The sequence below is a fragment of the Trachemys scripta genome, chromosome 3 (assembly GCF_013100865.1).
Source record: "Trachemys scripta elegans isolate TJP31775 chromosome 3, CAS_Tse_1.0, whole genome shotgun sequence".
Lineage (NCBI taxonomy): Eukaryota > Metazoa > Chordata > Testudines > Emydidae > Trachemys > Trachemys scripta.
Window position 1 is genome coordinate 117,492,511 of NC_048300.1, and position 14,851 is coordinate 117,507,361.

The 14,851-nt window shown below is 38.7% G+C and overlaps 1 protein-coding gene across 1 annotated transcript in view; it reads right to left on the bottom strand.

Annotated features, from left to right (window-relative positions):
- NT5DC1 (5'-nucleotidase domain containing 1) overlaps positions 1 to 14,851 on the bottom strand; it is a 277,652-nt gene that overhangs the window by 142,538 nt on the left and 120,263 nt on the right. The window contains exon 7 of the mRNA XM_034765827.1: positions 870 to 1,044. Coding sequence (XP_034621718.1) covers positions 870 to 1,044 — 175 coding nt within the window. The remainder of the gene's footprint in view (positions 1 to 869; positions 1,045 to 14,851) is intronic.

Below are 14,851 nucleotides of genomic sequence, written 5' to 3' on the forward strand. Positions count from 1 at the left end.
CTAGACTCAAGCAGACATCACTGCACCTGTTAATCCCTGATCACACTTTCAAGCTTTTCTTCACAACCTAGAAACTTACTTTTTATTTAAAAAATGGAAGTCTTGATTCTGTTACAATCGCAAGATATCAGCAGATGGGGGCTTTTGGCATAGCCCTATAGGCCTATGCATACATCTGGCCCCACTTGTATGTGCCAGTGACCTGCTGTGTAACCTTGGGCAAGTTGCTTCACATCTCTGCATCTCAGTTTCTCCTCCCTTCTAAGAACATAAGAACATAAGGTCCATCCAGCCCAGTATTCTGTCTACCGATGCCAGGTGCCCCAGAGGGAGTGAACCTAACAGGTAATGATCAAGTGATCTCTCTCCTGCCGTCCATCTCCACCCTCTGACAAACAGCGGCTAGGGACACCATTCCTTACCCATGCTGGCTAATAGCCATTCATGTAAGAGCTTCAGGGCAGGAATTGCCTCTCACCATATGTTTGTACAGTGCCTACCATAACAGGGCCCCTATCCAGATTTGGGCATCTGGGGCCATTCATAATACAATTAATAAAGAAATAAGGGCCAGTGCTTTAACCACAAGGCCTATCTTTTGAAAAACTGGTTATTCAATGTGAAATAATACTTATAAAAATGTATAGTTTTTAGGACATCCCATAACTACTGAGCTCCCAGTTCTGAGATAATGTGAAACACTAACTAGAAACAGACCCAGACCAAAACCCCAGATCCAAATACCTCCTTGCATCTGAGAAAGTTCAAACCTCTGTCCTTACTGCTCAGGGCCATCTCTAATTCTAACCATGGTTACTGCTCTCTGGGAGGTCTAATCGGAAATGAACTGAGATCAACAGTACACTTACCCAAGGATGTGTTCACACAGGAGTCTGCAATAGTCACTGTGAGAGCTGGTAATTAATAGCAGGACCTTCCCAGCATTTTTCAGTTGCCTCAGCCACTTTTTTACAGACTCAGGGCAACTTTGTAAATATTTGGCTGGATCATTTTTCACTTCTGGGAAATATGTCCCACAGTTTTCTGAAAAATAAAAACATAATTATCTTCTACCAGCCAATCATATTTGCAAACTATACTATAAACACAGCAATTTTCCCTTCACTCCATAGGCAAAAGTAAATAAATAAAAAGATAAAAGATAATAAAATAAAATGTAAAAGACTGATATTAAAAAAAGCAGAGAAATCTTAAAAGTTGTACAGAGCTATAATTCTTGATTTACATAAAAAAAGGAAAAGAAAACAATGTGACATGTAATAGCAAAAAAATATATGTAATTATCTCTCTCCGGTATAAACTTCACAGCTATTGCCTTTCTTATGTCTTGTTTTCCCACATATTTTAAATCATGAATTATTGTCCTGAAAAGCACTGTAGGGTTTTGTGTATGATATATCACTTTATTGATTTTCAGTTTTTGGATATTCAATTTGAGGTTACTTAAATAGACCTGGTCTCCAGAAAGTGCTGAGCACCTGCCTCCTGACAATCAGAGATCTTAAGATATCTCAGTTTGGAGACCAAAACATGGAGGCACCCAAAATCTATAGTTACTTTTAAAACTTGCGGTCAGCACCAACTGATCTGTATCAGCATTCCTATATCAATGACATTATTTCTCAGATCCATTTTTTTAATGCATGTCATCATTTTATCTGATAAAAGTTGATGTAATAATAATTAGGGCTGTCAAATGATTAAAACAATTAATTGCGATTAATCACAGTTTTAATCACACTGTTAAACAATAATAGAATGCCATTTATTTAAATATTTTGGATGTTTTTCTACATATTCAAATATATTAATTTCAATTACAACATGGAATGCAAAGCATACAGTGCTCACTTTATATTACTATTTTTGATTACAAATATTTGCAATGTAAAAAGAAACAAACCCCACCTAGTATTTTTCAATTCACCACATACAAGTACTGTAGTGCAATCTCTTTATCGTGGAAGTGCAACTTACAAATGTAGAATTATTTTTTTTATATAACTGCACTCAAAAACAAAACAATGTAAAACTTTAGAGCCTATAGGACCACTCAGTCCTACTTCTTGTTCAGCGAACCACTAAGACGAACAAGTTTATTTACATTTACGGGAGATACTGCTGCTCAATTCTCGTTTACGTCACTTGAAAGTGAGAACAGGCGTTTGCATGGCACTTTTGTAGCCAGCGTTGCAGGGTATTTACGTGCCATATATGCTAAACATTTGTATGCCCTTTCATGCTTCAGCCACCATTCCAGAGGACATGCTTCCTTTGGGGAGAATTGTATACTATTTCTTTTATCTTTTCTACATTGCAAAATATTTGTAATAAAAATAATATAAAGTGAGCACTGTGCACTTTATATTCTGTATTGTAACTGAAATCAATATATTTGAAAATGTAGATAAATATCCAAAAATATTTATAATAAATTTCAGTTGGTATTCTATTATTACCAGTGCAATTAAAACAGTGATTAATAGTGATTAATTTTTTAATAGTGTCAATTTGTTTTGAGTTAATTGTTTCAGTTAACTGTGATTGACAGCCCTAATAATATTTAATGATAATAATAATTCCACTGTGCTCTCATGTAGCACTTTTTCAGATCAGAAAATCTCAAAAGATTTTTACAAAGAGAGGCCAGTATCATTATTCTCATTTTACAAATGGGGAAACTGAGACACTGGGAGATGACGTGACATGCCCAAGGTCACCCAGCAGGCCAATGGCAAAATTAGGAACAGAACCCAGGTCCCCTGAGTCCAGTCTAGTGAGAGCTACTCAGCTGATGTACTGCACACTGTAGGCGTAAAACAAACAAATCCAACCTCTGCTCTCAGTAGAGCTCTGAATGCCCATTTTATGGGTGCAATGGAAACAGAATTTGGCCTTTACAGGCAAACATATTCTTCTGAATGTATGCCTCTAAAAGCATATTGGACTCTGAAGAATTACACTAATCAGTTATTAAGAATTAGCTCATTCATTAATGTGTCTGATTGAGAAAGATTTCTCTTGGTTTATGTCAATTGACCATTATCATTAAACTATTTTATTCTTTACTAGTTTCCTAAAACAATATATTGTCTATACGCTCATGCACTGCAGACACAAGTTATTACCAAAAAAACCCAAAGCTAGTTTTCTAAGAGAGAAATGTTTACTAAAAGAGGCATGAATGAGACAAAGTTTAACACACAGTTTGTATGCCTCATGGAATCATCATCAATACAAGAATATTTTTTGTCCATCATTTTGTTCTATATGGAACTATCTGTAGTCATCTTCACTGAATAATATAATAAATCCCAGACAGTATTTAGACTTGTGGTATGTGAGTAATGCTATTTTTTCATTTAAAAAAATAAGAAAAAAAAAAGATTTAAACCACTTGAAATTGAGCTTTTAACGAGAGAGGAAAAATGTATACTTAAAACGGTAGTCTCAAAGAAAGATAAAATATTAAATATAGCACTGTTTCATAACTGCTACGTACTCAAACCTTCTAAGAACTTTTTTTCTTTTTAAAGCAACAGATTCAGATTAGGTTTAGCTGGCACAGCAACACGAGAAGAGACAGAATGACTTAATTCAGTAGCATGATATGGAGAGCTTTTCATTCCAAAAGTGGATCATTACTACCTAAGAAAACCTCTTAGAGAAAAGTTTCAGTCATAACTAGGTTACCACTCAAATTCTCCATGGAATCTGGGTCAGAAAGCACAGTGGGCTTTGCCATGGGTATACAAGTACGTTCCAGCAGTCTGTATTATATATTGTTTTAAGAACTAGCCAAGACCACCATTTTTCGATGAAACAAAAATTTACCAAGGAACGTTTCTTTTCTTTAGTGCGGATGCTGTTGAGGACAAGAAACTTGAGGTTTCTGTTGCAGAAAATGAAGTAATTTTTTTGGACTTTCATTAGTAATGTGTACTGTGCTCTATATGACAGCTCAGCCGCCCTCCATCCCTTTCATTTTTATTTAGAAAGCATCATTATGCAAGAACTGATGAGGACCCAAAAGAAATGCTTGTATGACATTCTGCCCCGTACTGGCTCAGTCTATTGAGAGAGAGGCAGGGCACGTGTCCGATATGAATAGTAGTTTATTACCTTCTCACCCTAAGGTAAATAGACCTGTTTTATCACATGTTGTTGGCACATATTTTCTTTGTCCCTTACCAAATCTTTTTTTGTCTTCTGAGGACAATTCTGTGATGTATAGTTAATCTGTGGGTTTGCTATTAGGCTGCTAGTGAGAAAAAGAAGTTCCTTGCTTCTATGTCAGAAATATATTCTGATGAAAAAGAGAGACTGAGAATGTTTATACATGACACTCTTTTCCACCATATGCTAATAAGTAGTTACTGCATGATAAATCCTTTATAAACTGCTATGTAGTCTGATGTCTATCTCTAAAATTAAAAGTTTAATCAACATTCGATTCAGCTGTGACCCAAGAACTTCTTAATGCTAACTGGCAAGGAGGTACAGAGGGGTATCTCCTCATTAAAAATGTATACATTTGGACTGAGGTTGAGATGGAAATAGGAGACAGATTTGTTGAAAATTTCTGGGTAAGGATAAAAGGGGTAAAAAAAACAAGGGGGATGTCATGGTAGGGGTCTACTACAGACCACCTAACCGGGAAGAAGAGGTGGATGAGGCATTTATAAAAACAACTAACAAAATCATCCAAAGTACTGGACTTGGTGGTGACAGGAGACTTCAGCTACTCCGATATCTGTTGGGAAAATAACACAGCAAAGCCCAGATTATCCAACAAGTTCTTGGAATGTATTGGAGACAATTTTTTATTTCAGAAGTTGGAGAAAGCTACTAGGGGAGAGGGTATTCTAGATTTGATTTGACAAATAGGTAGGAACTGGTTGAGAATTTGAAGGTGGAAAGCAGCTTGGATGACAGTGATCATGAAATAGTAGAGTTCATGATTCTAAGGAATGGTAGGAGGGAGAACAGCAAAATAAAGTCAATGGATTTCAAGAAGGCAGACTTTAGCAAACTCAGGGAGTTAGGTAAGGAAGTTGAAGGGGAAAAACAATTGAAGACAGTTGGCAGTTGTTCAAAGAGACATTATTAAGGGCACAAGAGCAAACTATCCCATTGCGTAGGAAAGATAGGAAGCATGGAAAGAGACCACCCTGGCTTACCCAGGAGATCTTCAATGATCTAAAAATAAAAAAAAGAGTTCTACAAAAAGTGGAAACTAGGTCAAATTACAAAGGATGAATATAAACAAATAACACAAGTATGTAGGGACAAAATTAGAAAGGCCAAGGCACAAAATGAGTTCAAACTATCTAGAGACATAAAGAGTAACAAAAAAACATTCTACAAACACATTAGAAGCAAGAGGAAGACCAAGGACAGGGTAGGCCCATTACTCAATGGGGGTGGGGGGGGAGGAATAATAACAGAAAATGTGGAAATGGCAGAGGTGATTAATGACTTCTTTGTTTTGGTTTTCACCAAGAAGGTTGGTGGTGATTGGATGTCTAACATAGTGAATGTCAGTGAAAATGAGGTTGGATCAGAGGCTAAAGTAGGAAAAGAACAAGTTAAAAATTACTTAGACAAGTTATATGTCTTCAAGTAACCAGGGCCCGATGAAATGCATCCTAGAATATTCAAGGACCTGACTGAGGAGATATCTAAGCCCTTAGTGATTATCTTTGAAAAGTCATGGAAGACAGGAGAGATTACAGAACACTGGAAAAGGGAAAATATAGTTCCAATTATAAAAAGGGAAATAAGGACAACTCTGGGAATTATAGACCAGTCAGCTTAATTTCTGTACCCAGAAATGTAATGGAGCAAATAATTAAGCAATCAATTTGCAAACATCTAGAAGATAATAAGGTGATAAGCAACAGCCAGCATGGATTTGTCAAGAACAAATTGTCTCAAACCAACCTGATAGCTTTCTTTGACAGGGTAACACGCCTTGTGGATAGGGAGAAAGCAGTAGACATGGTATATCTTGACTTTAGTAAAGTTTTTGATACAGTCTCGCATGACCTTCTCATAAACAAACTTGGGAAATGCAGCCTAGATGGAGCTACTATAAGGTGGGTGCAAAAATGGTTGGAAAACGGTTCTCAGAGAGTAGTTATCAGTGGTTAACAGTCATGCTGGAAGGGACTGGTTCTCAGTCTGGTTCTGTTCAATATCTTCGTCAATGATTCAGATAATGGTATAGAGAGTACACTTATAAAGTTTGTAGATGATATCAAGCTGGGAGGGATTGCAAGTGCTTTGGAGAATAGGATTAAAATTCAGAATGATCTGGACAAACTGGAGAAATTGTCTGAAGTAAATAGGATGAAATTCAATAAGGATAAATGCAATATACTCCATTTACAAAGGAACAATCAGTTGCACACATACAAAATGGGAAATGACTGCCTAAGAAGGAGTACTGCAGAAAGGGATCTGGGGATCATAGTGGATCATAAGCTAAATATGAGTCAACAGTGTAACACTGTTGCAAAAAACCCCACAAATCATCATTCTGGGATGTATTGGCAGTAGCGTCGTAAGCAAGACATGAGAAGTAATTTTTCCGCTCTACTCTGCACTGATTAGGCCTCAACTGGAGTATTGTGTCCAGTTCTGGGCACCACATTTCAGGAAAGATGTGGCCAAATTGGAGAGAGTACAGAGAAGAGCGACAAAAATGATTAAAGGTCTAGAAAACATGACCTATGAGGGAAGATATAAAAAATTGTTTTTTTTTAAGTTTGGAAAAGAGAAGACTGAGAGGGGACGTGATAACAGTTTTCAAGTACGTAAAAGGTTGTTACAAGGAGGAGGGAGAAAAATTGTTTTTCTTAACCTCTGAGGATATTACAAGAAGTAATGGGCTTAAATTGCAAGGGAGATTTAGGTTGGACATTAGGAAAAACTTCCTAACTGTCAGGGTGGTTAAGAACTGGAATAAATTGCCTAGGGAGCTTGTGGAATCTTCATCATTGGAAATTTTTAAGAGCAGGTTAGACAAACACCTGTCAGGGATGATCTAGGTAATACTTAGTCCTGCCTTGAGTGCAGGGGACTGGACTAGATAACCTCTTGAGGTCCCTTCCAGTTCTATGATTCTGACTCGGTATCAAGTTGCGGAGGTGAAAACCAGGTTTCCTGTTAGAAAGGAGATGTTTATTCACCTCTTTCTATGTTGTGATGTAAATTAAGCACTGTAAGCAAACACAACGGATGCCCATTTACATACAAAGTCAGATGTTAATAAAGAGACGTGAAATCAGCAGGAAGAGAGCACACAGGAAAAAAACAAGCCTTGGGAGATTAGCCTGTCTATGAGCAAAGACAATAAACTTTGGGGTTATTTTTAGCAGGCAAAGAAGACACCCTGCACCTAGGAAGTAAATGGACAGTGCATTTGCATTCATGAAAATGGAATTTGAGCCAACCTTGGTTGAAAACTCTGACAAGGACTTTGGGTGGGTGACTTCTTTAAGCAGGAGGTTAACCTGCTAGTTTAGTCTCTAGACAGCATTATGATTTTATTTTATATGTAACAAGGATAGAGAAGAAAACAACAAAGTTTTTATATATCCAGCAAAGGAAAGGAGAACATAAAACAACATATTGGCACTGCATATGGGAGTCATACCATGCTTTTGGCAAACAGTACAAATATGACACATAGGGACTGTTCCTGAGAGATCACCATCCAATAAACCTCATTGACATCAGTGCATCTCTTAGGATCAGGCACACAATCATTTAGGAGTCAAAAAGTTTCAAAAATCTCTCATGATTGATCCCTAAATCTGTGCCCGGTCAAAAATAAATGTTAGCGTCTTCTAAGGAAACAAAGCTCAAAAACAAAAAAAGGTACTACTTCAAAATGGGTGACCTCTGGCTGCAAGTAGATCTGCAAATGATGGCTCATCACCTGTATATTTCCTAGAAAATAAATAGATTATTTTGTATTTTATTATATCCCTCCTAAATTTTTTTCCCGTCCAACATATGTCAATGTCAGAGGGGAACGGGCGTGGGGACAACAACAACAAAAGATGTGTCCCAACTTTTCACCCCATATGTCTATTTATAGCTTTCACATGTCTGTAGATATGCCAAAACCTCCGCTGACAATCCCTGGCTCTTTAACAGAACAAAAACTTTCACAAAAAATGTCAAAAACTTTTTTTTATGTAATACAAAATGGAACCAAGTAAGAAGTATCAGAATCAATCAAGTCTGCATCTCTCCATCTTGTGATGGTTGGAGAAAGCATAACCCAACAAAGACATAAGTGTTTTGCGAAAGCCTCTATTAAATGTGTGTTTCCATGAAACAAAGGCAGATTTTCAATTTCCACTCTAAACAAGTTTATCTAACTTCCTGAAATATAGCCTATGCTCACAAACAGGCAGTCAGTCTCTCAATATTTTTTTCCAACAGCATTTTTAAAAGAACAAGAAGATAGAAATATAACTAAATAAAAGGGCTGTTGTTTAGAATATTAATACATTGTCAGGATATTTGCAAGTACAGACATTTCTTATCTGTATTGATTCACATTGTGTTTCCAAAGTTATATAAAGTACTCCTTCTACACATTCAAATCTCTCCTTCAGGTCTAGGTTCTTTTGGGGTTTTTTGCCTAACCTTTCACTGACAATTAAGGCTGTGATTCAGGGCTTGTCTTCACTACCCGCCTGGATCGGCAGGTAGAAATCGATCTCTTGGGGATCGAATTATCGTGTCTCGTCGGGATGCGACAATTGATCCCCGAATTGACGCGCATACTCCACCAGCCCAGGTGGGTGTAAGCGCCATCGATGGGGGAGCCACGGCGGTCGATTTGCCGCCGTCCTCACAGTGGGGTAAGTCGGCTTGGATACGTCGAATTCAGCTACGACGTATATCTTAAATCGACCCTCCCCCCCAGTGTAGACCTAGCTTTAGTCATAGAAGTAACGGATTCTGAGACTTCCAAAGACCTCAGTGAATTCAGCCAACCCCGGCTGGGAGCTGTAGGGTCCCCTGCCAGCAGGCGGACCTCCCACAGCTCCCAGCCGCTTTGGGTGGCAGGGGGACCCCCGCAGCTCCCTTGCCACCCCGCAGCTCCTGTCATCCCCAACACTTGCTGCTGCTGCAAGCGGCAGGGGGGACCCCCCGGAGTTTCCAGCTGCTGCAGATGGCAGCAGGAACCCCCACAGCTTTCCGCCTCTGTGGGTGGGACGGGAACCCCTGCAGCTCTCCCCTTCCGTGGGCAACAGGAGGGACCGCCAGAGCTCCCGGCCTCCATCGCAGCAAAGGGAACCTCCAGAGTTTGGAGCTGCCAGCAGATGGGGACCCTGGAGCTCCCAGCCCATCCGCAGGCTCCTCATTTTATCGTAGATATTTTTAGTAAAAGTCAGGGACAGGTCACAGGCTTCTGTGATTTTTTCATTATTACCCGTGACCAGTCCATGACTTTTATGAAAAATATCCGTGACAAAATCTTAGCCTTACTGATGATCAATTAAGATTCTGTTTATATCTTCATGCCTCATCTTTTAATTATTTGTGTTACAACTCAGATAATAGACTCCTTAAGGCAGAGACTTTTCTAACGGGTATATATTTTTATGAAGTACCATGCACTCCTATATGTCTATATAATCAATAATAAGTGTTCCTGAAACCTTTACATATGCTAACCTCCCATTAAAGTCAAAGGGAAATGTGTATGCACCATGACTGTAGCTTTGTCAATTTTTCCCAAACACAGTAATGCAAACATAGTCCTAAGTCTATTCTCCATCTCCTACAAGCATGACATCAAATGCTCAGTTTATTCTGCAAGTGCAGATACCCAGTTCAATGTGCTAATACTGTACAGTACTTCTGTTGGGAAGGAGGGAGGAAAAACTGTCATTTCCCTTGGAGTTCTTGGTTATGCCACTTCCCTCTCAAGGCCTAATCAAAAGCCCACAGAAATGAATGAATGAAAAAAACTCCTAGTGATTTCAATGGGCTTTGGATCAGGCCTGTAGAGCCACTATACTGGTCTCCCAGCTATGTCTGGATCTTCAATACATGTGTGCATGGTTTTTAAGGCGATTTATTTTTAGCAGGATGTCTGTCAGTCCAGAGTTCAGAATCAATATGTTTCAGTGCTGTTAATGGTTCATAAAGGTTAGATACTTGATTGAATTATAAGGAATGTACCAACCATTTGTATGGTTTGACTGTGAAGAAATACATTCTAGAACTCAACCAAATACTACAAGCTATGAGCTGCCAATTTATAGCTTGTATCAGGTGGCTTTTGAGATGGTAATCATTTCTTGCAATTAAACGTAGTATTTAGGAATGTGATTTAAACCCCCTTTCAATTCATAAAACATACAATTTAGTTATCAATATCTTTTTTAAACTGTAAAGCAACTAAGATCTTATGCAATTTATCTAATGTTTACCTACAAAGAGATTTGCAGAGGCTATTTGTATATTTGAGAAAAAAAGACAGAGTTTAAATAAAAGTCTTCATATAATAATGAATAATACAATACCCATCTGTAAATCTCAAAGAACTTTTGTATTCAGATTGAAAAAGAAAGAGGCCTCTTTGCTAATCACCTAAAGGTCACCTCATCTCTCTGTGGCAGATCAGTCTCTCTTGTATGAACTGCTAGAATGAACTTGCAGCAGAAACAGATGACATATTTCTGCCCCAAAGAGTTTACAATCTATTTTGAGCTATGACACCACAAATGAAAGGAAGAGAGGGAGAAAGAAGATAGGAAAGGGAAGTGGCAAGGATTGTCATAATAAGATCAGTTTATTATGTACAAGTCTTACTGGTGTTTCTCATTTTCTTATTTTAAACTAGAATGGGTGTTGCAGAAAGAACAGAAGAAGGCAATTGGGAAGGATGGAACTGTCAGCATAATGACAGATGAGGGAGAAAGCAGGGATGGGTAGGCAGAGAAAAATGTGATTATATGTTGGAAGCCTGGGTTAGGACAGATATCACTAATGAGAGAGAAGGGGATTGATAATGATGGCAGACAAGGAGAAAAGGTTGTGAAAGTAGAAAGATGGGAAGCGAGGAACAGGTAGAAGTCATGTCCTCAGAATACAGGATTCACTGATTATTAGGCCAGAAGGGACCACTGTGATCATCTAGTCTGACCTCCTGTATAACACAGGTCATAAAGCTTCCCTACATTAATTCCTGTTTGAAATAGAGCATATCATAAAAACAACCACCAGCATCCAATCTTGATTTAAAAAATATCTAGGTTTGGATAATCCACCATAACTCTTGATAAATTGTTCCAATGGTTAACTATCCTCACTGTTAAAAAATGTGCACTTTATTTTTAGTCGGAATTTGACTAGCTTCAATTTCCAGCCATAGAACCATGTTATACCTTTGTCTACTAGACTGAAGAGCCCTCTATTATCAAATTTCTGTTCTCAATGAAGGTACTTCTAGACAGATCAAGTCACCTATTTAGCTTAACAAAAAGAAGATTAAGCGATTGAGCTCCTTGAGTCTATCACTATAAGGTATGTTTTCCATTTCTTTAATCATTCTCATGGCTCTTCTTTTTGATTTTTTCCAATTTATTAATATCCTTCTTGAATTGTGGCATTCAGAAATCGACAAAGTATTCCATGAGCAATAGCACCAAATACAGAAGTAATATAACTTCTTGATATTCCTACTTGATATTTCTGTTTATATCTCCAACGATCGCATTAGCCCTTTTGGCCAAATTGCTCCTGAGGCTACAAACAGCTCTAGAATTAAATAGCAGTTCACTGCAGGATCAGATGACATCAGTACTCTGGGATCTTCCCTGATTACCCTTAGGAGAGCTTGTCAGAAAAAAATTAAATTCGGTGACCAAAAAATAGGACAAAATTGTTGCAAAAATCTCATGCCATTTCTTGTTAGCTCAGTAGGTTTCTGGGTAGAATTCAAGCCCTAAATAGTTTAAAACTGGGTTACATAAGTGGGTGTCTCTCCCCGCAGGCCATACTGCTATGGTTACAATGGGTAGAAGCAATATTGCTGGAGCATCCTTGGCAGAAGAGAGAGACCTGTTGGTTGGTCATGCTCCATGAGGAGTCCTCAAGCTCTAGAATTTGCCTCCCATCTTGGCACATCACGGTCCATAATTGTTGACTTTCTTGATTCTCAGGGTGGGACAAGTTGTTTTATTATTATGATACCTGCTGTAGATGGGTTTGTATTTATTTTATTACCATGTCTTCTGGGGCAAATGTGTTAATTGATTGTTGGATAAAGATCAGCATTCTATTAAGTATTAATTGTGAAAATTATATAAGGATGTTCAGTGCATAACATGGGTGTTGGTTTGCCGACAAATCTAAATAAACCACTAAAAAACTAATCTTTCCCCCCACCATGAAGAAATATGTCTGTTTACTGTATGTTATTCCCTTTCTAAACAGAGGTGGGTACAAACCAAAACTCTGATCTGAAATCCCGTTTCTGCAGCTCTAACTCCAGACAGTGCTTCAAAGCACTCACTACGATAAGAATGTAGTTATATTTTTTCTAAATATTTTTATTGGAAGAAAAAAGTGACATATTCCTCGGAGTATATACAGAAAACATATAATTTTTCTAATGAGGTGAACATTTTTGTCTCATTCCCAAGGACCTTCATTTTAACAATGGCAACATTTGTTCAGCACAGCCCTTGGGTATTGCAATTACAAACTTTCTTAAGATACATGCATGATGTTCTCTATGAAATTTCAAGTTTTGCAGCTGTTACCTAAATTTGTTGAATATATGCCATGTCCACACTTGGATAATGAAAGGAGTAGGAGAAGGAAACTACGATCTATGAGAGCCATAATAATGTTTTGAAAAATATTTATCACAAAGGGAAAATATAAAAGAAAGAGGCATTTGTAAGTTCTTCATAAAAATGAAACTAAAAAGGAACACTACTAAATATATGAAACATCCAGAAGAGTTCAACAATAAAGGGGAATTTGCAATAGATTGCTCACCTCCTGACTTTACGATGAGTCTAAATGTTCAAAATATTTAGAGTATCAGCTTCACACACTTTTTCTGATACAAAAACCTTTCATAATTTGCCAAATGCTTGGTTTAATCAGAGTTTAAGCTGGGATGGTACTTGCTGGCAGTTTCCCTGGGCCTTGCCATTCTTCCCCATCAGAGAAAATTTCTACCAATACAGCCGCTACACCAGCTTTGATATTACTCAGCATGGGTAAAACATGCCACACGTTTTAATTAGGTTTAGCTATTTGGCTCTATGGACCAGCAGTAATTCAGGGGAGACAAAATTGTTAAAACACAACTTTAAAATACACTAAAATCCATCAATGTTAGTGTCAAATTAAGAAGTTCTGCAGGATGCTTTGTACCTGCCACATGGAAGGGGAAGAAAGTGGGTGAGTTGAGGAGACAGAGGGTGGAGGGGAAGTGATATGAATTTTCAGTTGTTGCAAAAAGAAAAACTATTTGCCTTTTCAAATGTTAGCACAGCAGCTTAAGAAAAATCGTGGAAAAATCATGGAACAGGTCCTCAAGGAATCTATTTTGAAGCACTTGAGGAGAGGAAGATGATCAGGAACAGTCAACATGGATTCACCAGGGACAACTCATGCCTGACCATTCTGCTTGCCTTCTATGATGAGATAACTGGCTCTGTGGATATAGGGAAAGGGGTGGACATGATATGTCTTGACTTTAGCAACGTTTTTGATACAGCCTCCCACAGTATTCTTTCTAGCAAGTTAAAAAGGTATGGATTGGATGAATGGACTATAAGGTGGACAGAAAGCTGGCTAGATAGTCGGGCTCAACGGATAGTGATCAACAGCTTGATGTCTAGTTGGCAGCCGGTATCAAGCAGAGTGCCCATGGGGTTGGTCCTGGGGCTAGTTTTGTTCAACATCTTCAACATCATTAATTATCTAGATGATGGGATGGATTGCACCCTCAGCAAGTTCACAAATGACACTAAGCTGAGGGGAGAGGTAGATAGGCTGGAGGATAGGGATAGGGACCAGAGTGTCCTGACAAATTGGAGGATTGGGCCAAAAGAAATTGGATTAGGTCAACAAGGACAAGTGCAGAGTCCTGCACTTAGGAAGGAAGAATCTCATGCACAGCTACAGGCCGGGGGACCAACTGGCTAAGCAGTAGTTCTGCAGAAAAGGATCGGGGGATTACAGTGAACGAGAAGCTGGATATGAGTCAGTGTGCCCTTGTTGCAAGAAGGCTATTGGGCTGCATTAGTAGGAGCATTACCAGCAGATCAAGGGAAGTGATTATTCCCCTCTGTTCGGCACTGGTGAGACCACATCTGGAGTATTGCATCCACATCTGGAGTCCCCCCCCCCCCCCACACACACACACTACAGAAGAGATGTGGACGAATTGGAGAGAGTCCAGTGGAGGGTAACAAAAATTATTAGGGGGATGGGGGAAATGACTTACAAAGAGAGGCTGAGGGAGCTGGGCTTATTTAGTCTGGAGAAGAGAAGAGTGAGGGGGGATTTGATAGCAGCCTTCAACTACCTGAAGTGGGTTCCAAAGAGGATGGAGCTCAGCTGTTCAAAGTGCTGGCAGATGACAGACCAAGAAGCAATCATCTCAAGTTGCAGTGAGGGAGGATTAGATTGGATATTAGGAAAAACTTTTTCACTAGGAGGGTGGTGAAGCACTGGAATGGGTTACCCAGTGAGGTGGTGGAATCTCCATCCTTAGAGGATTTTAAGGCCCAGCTTGACAAAGCCCTGGCCAGGATGATTTAGTTGGTGTTGG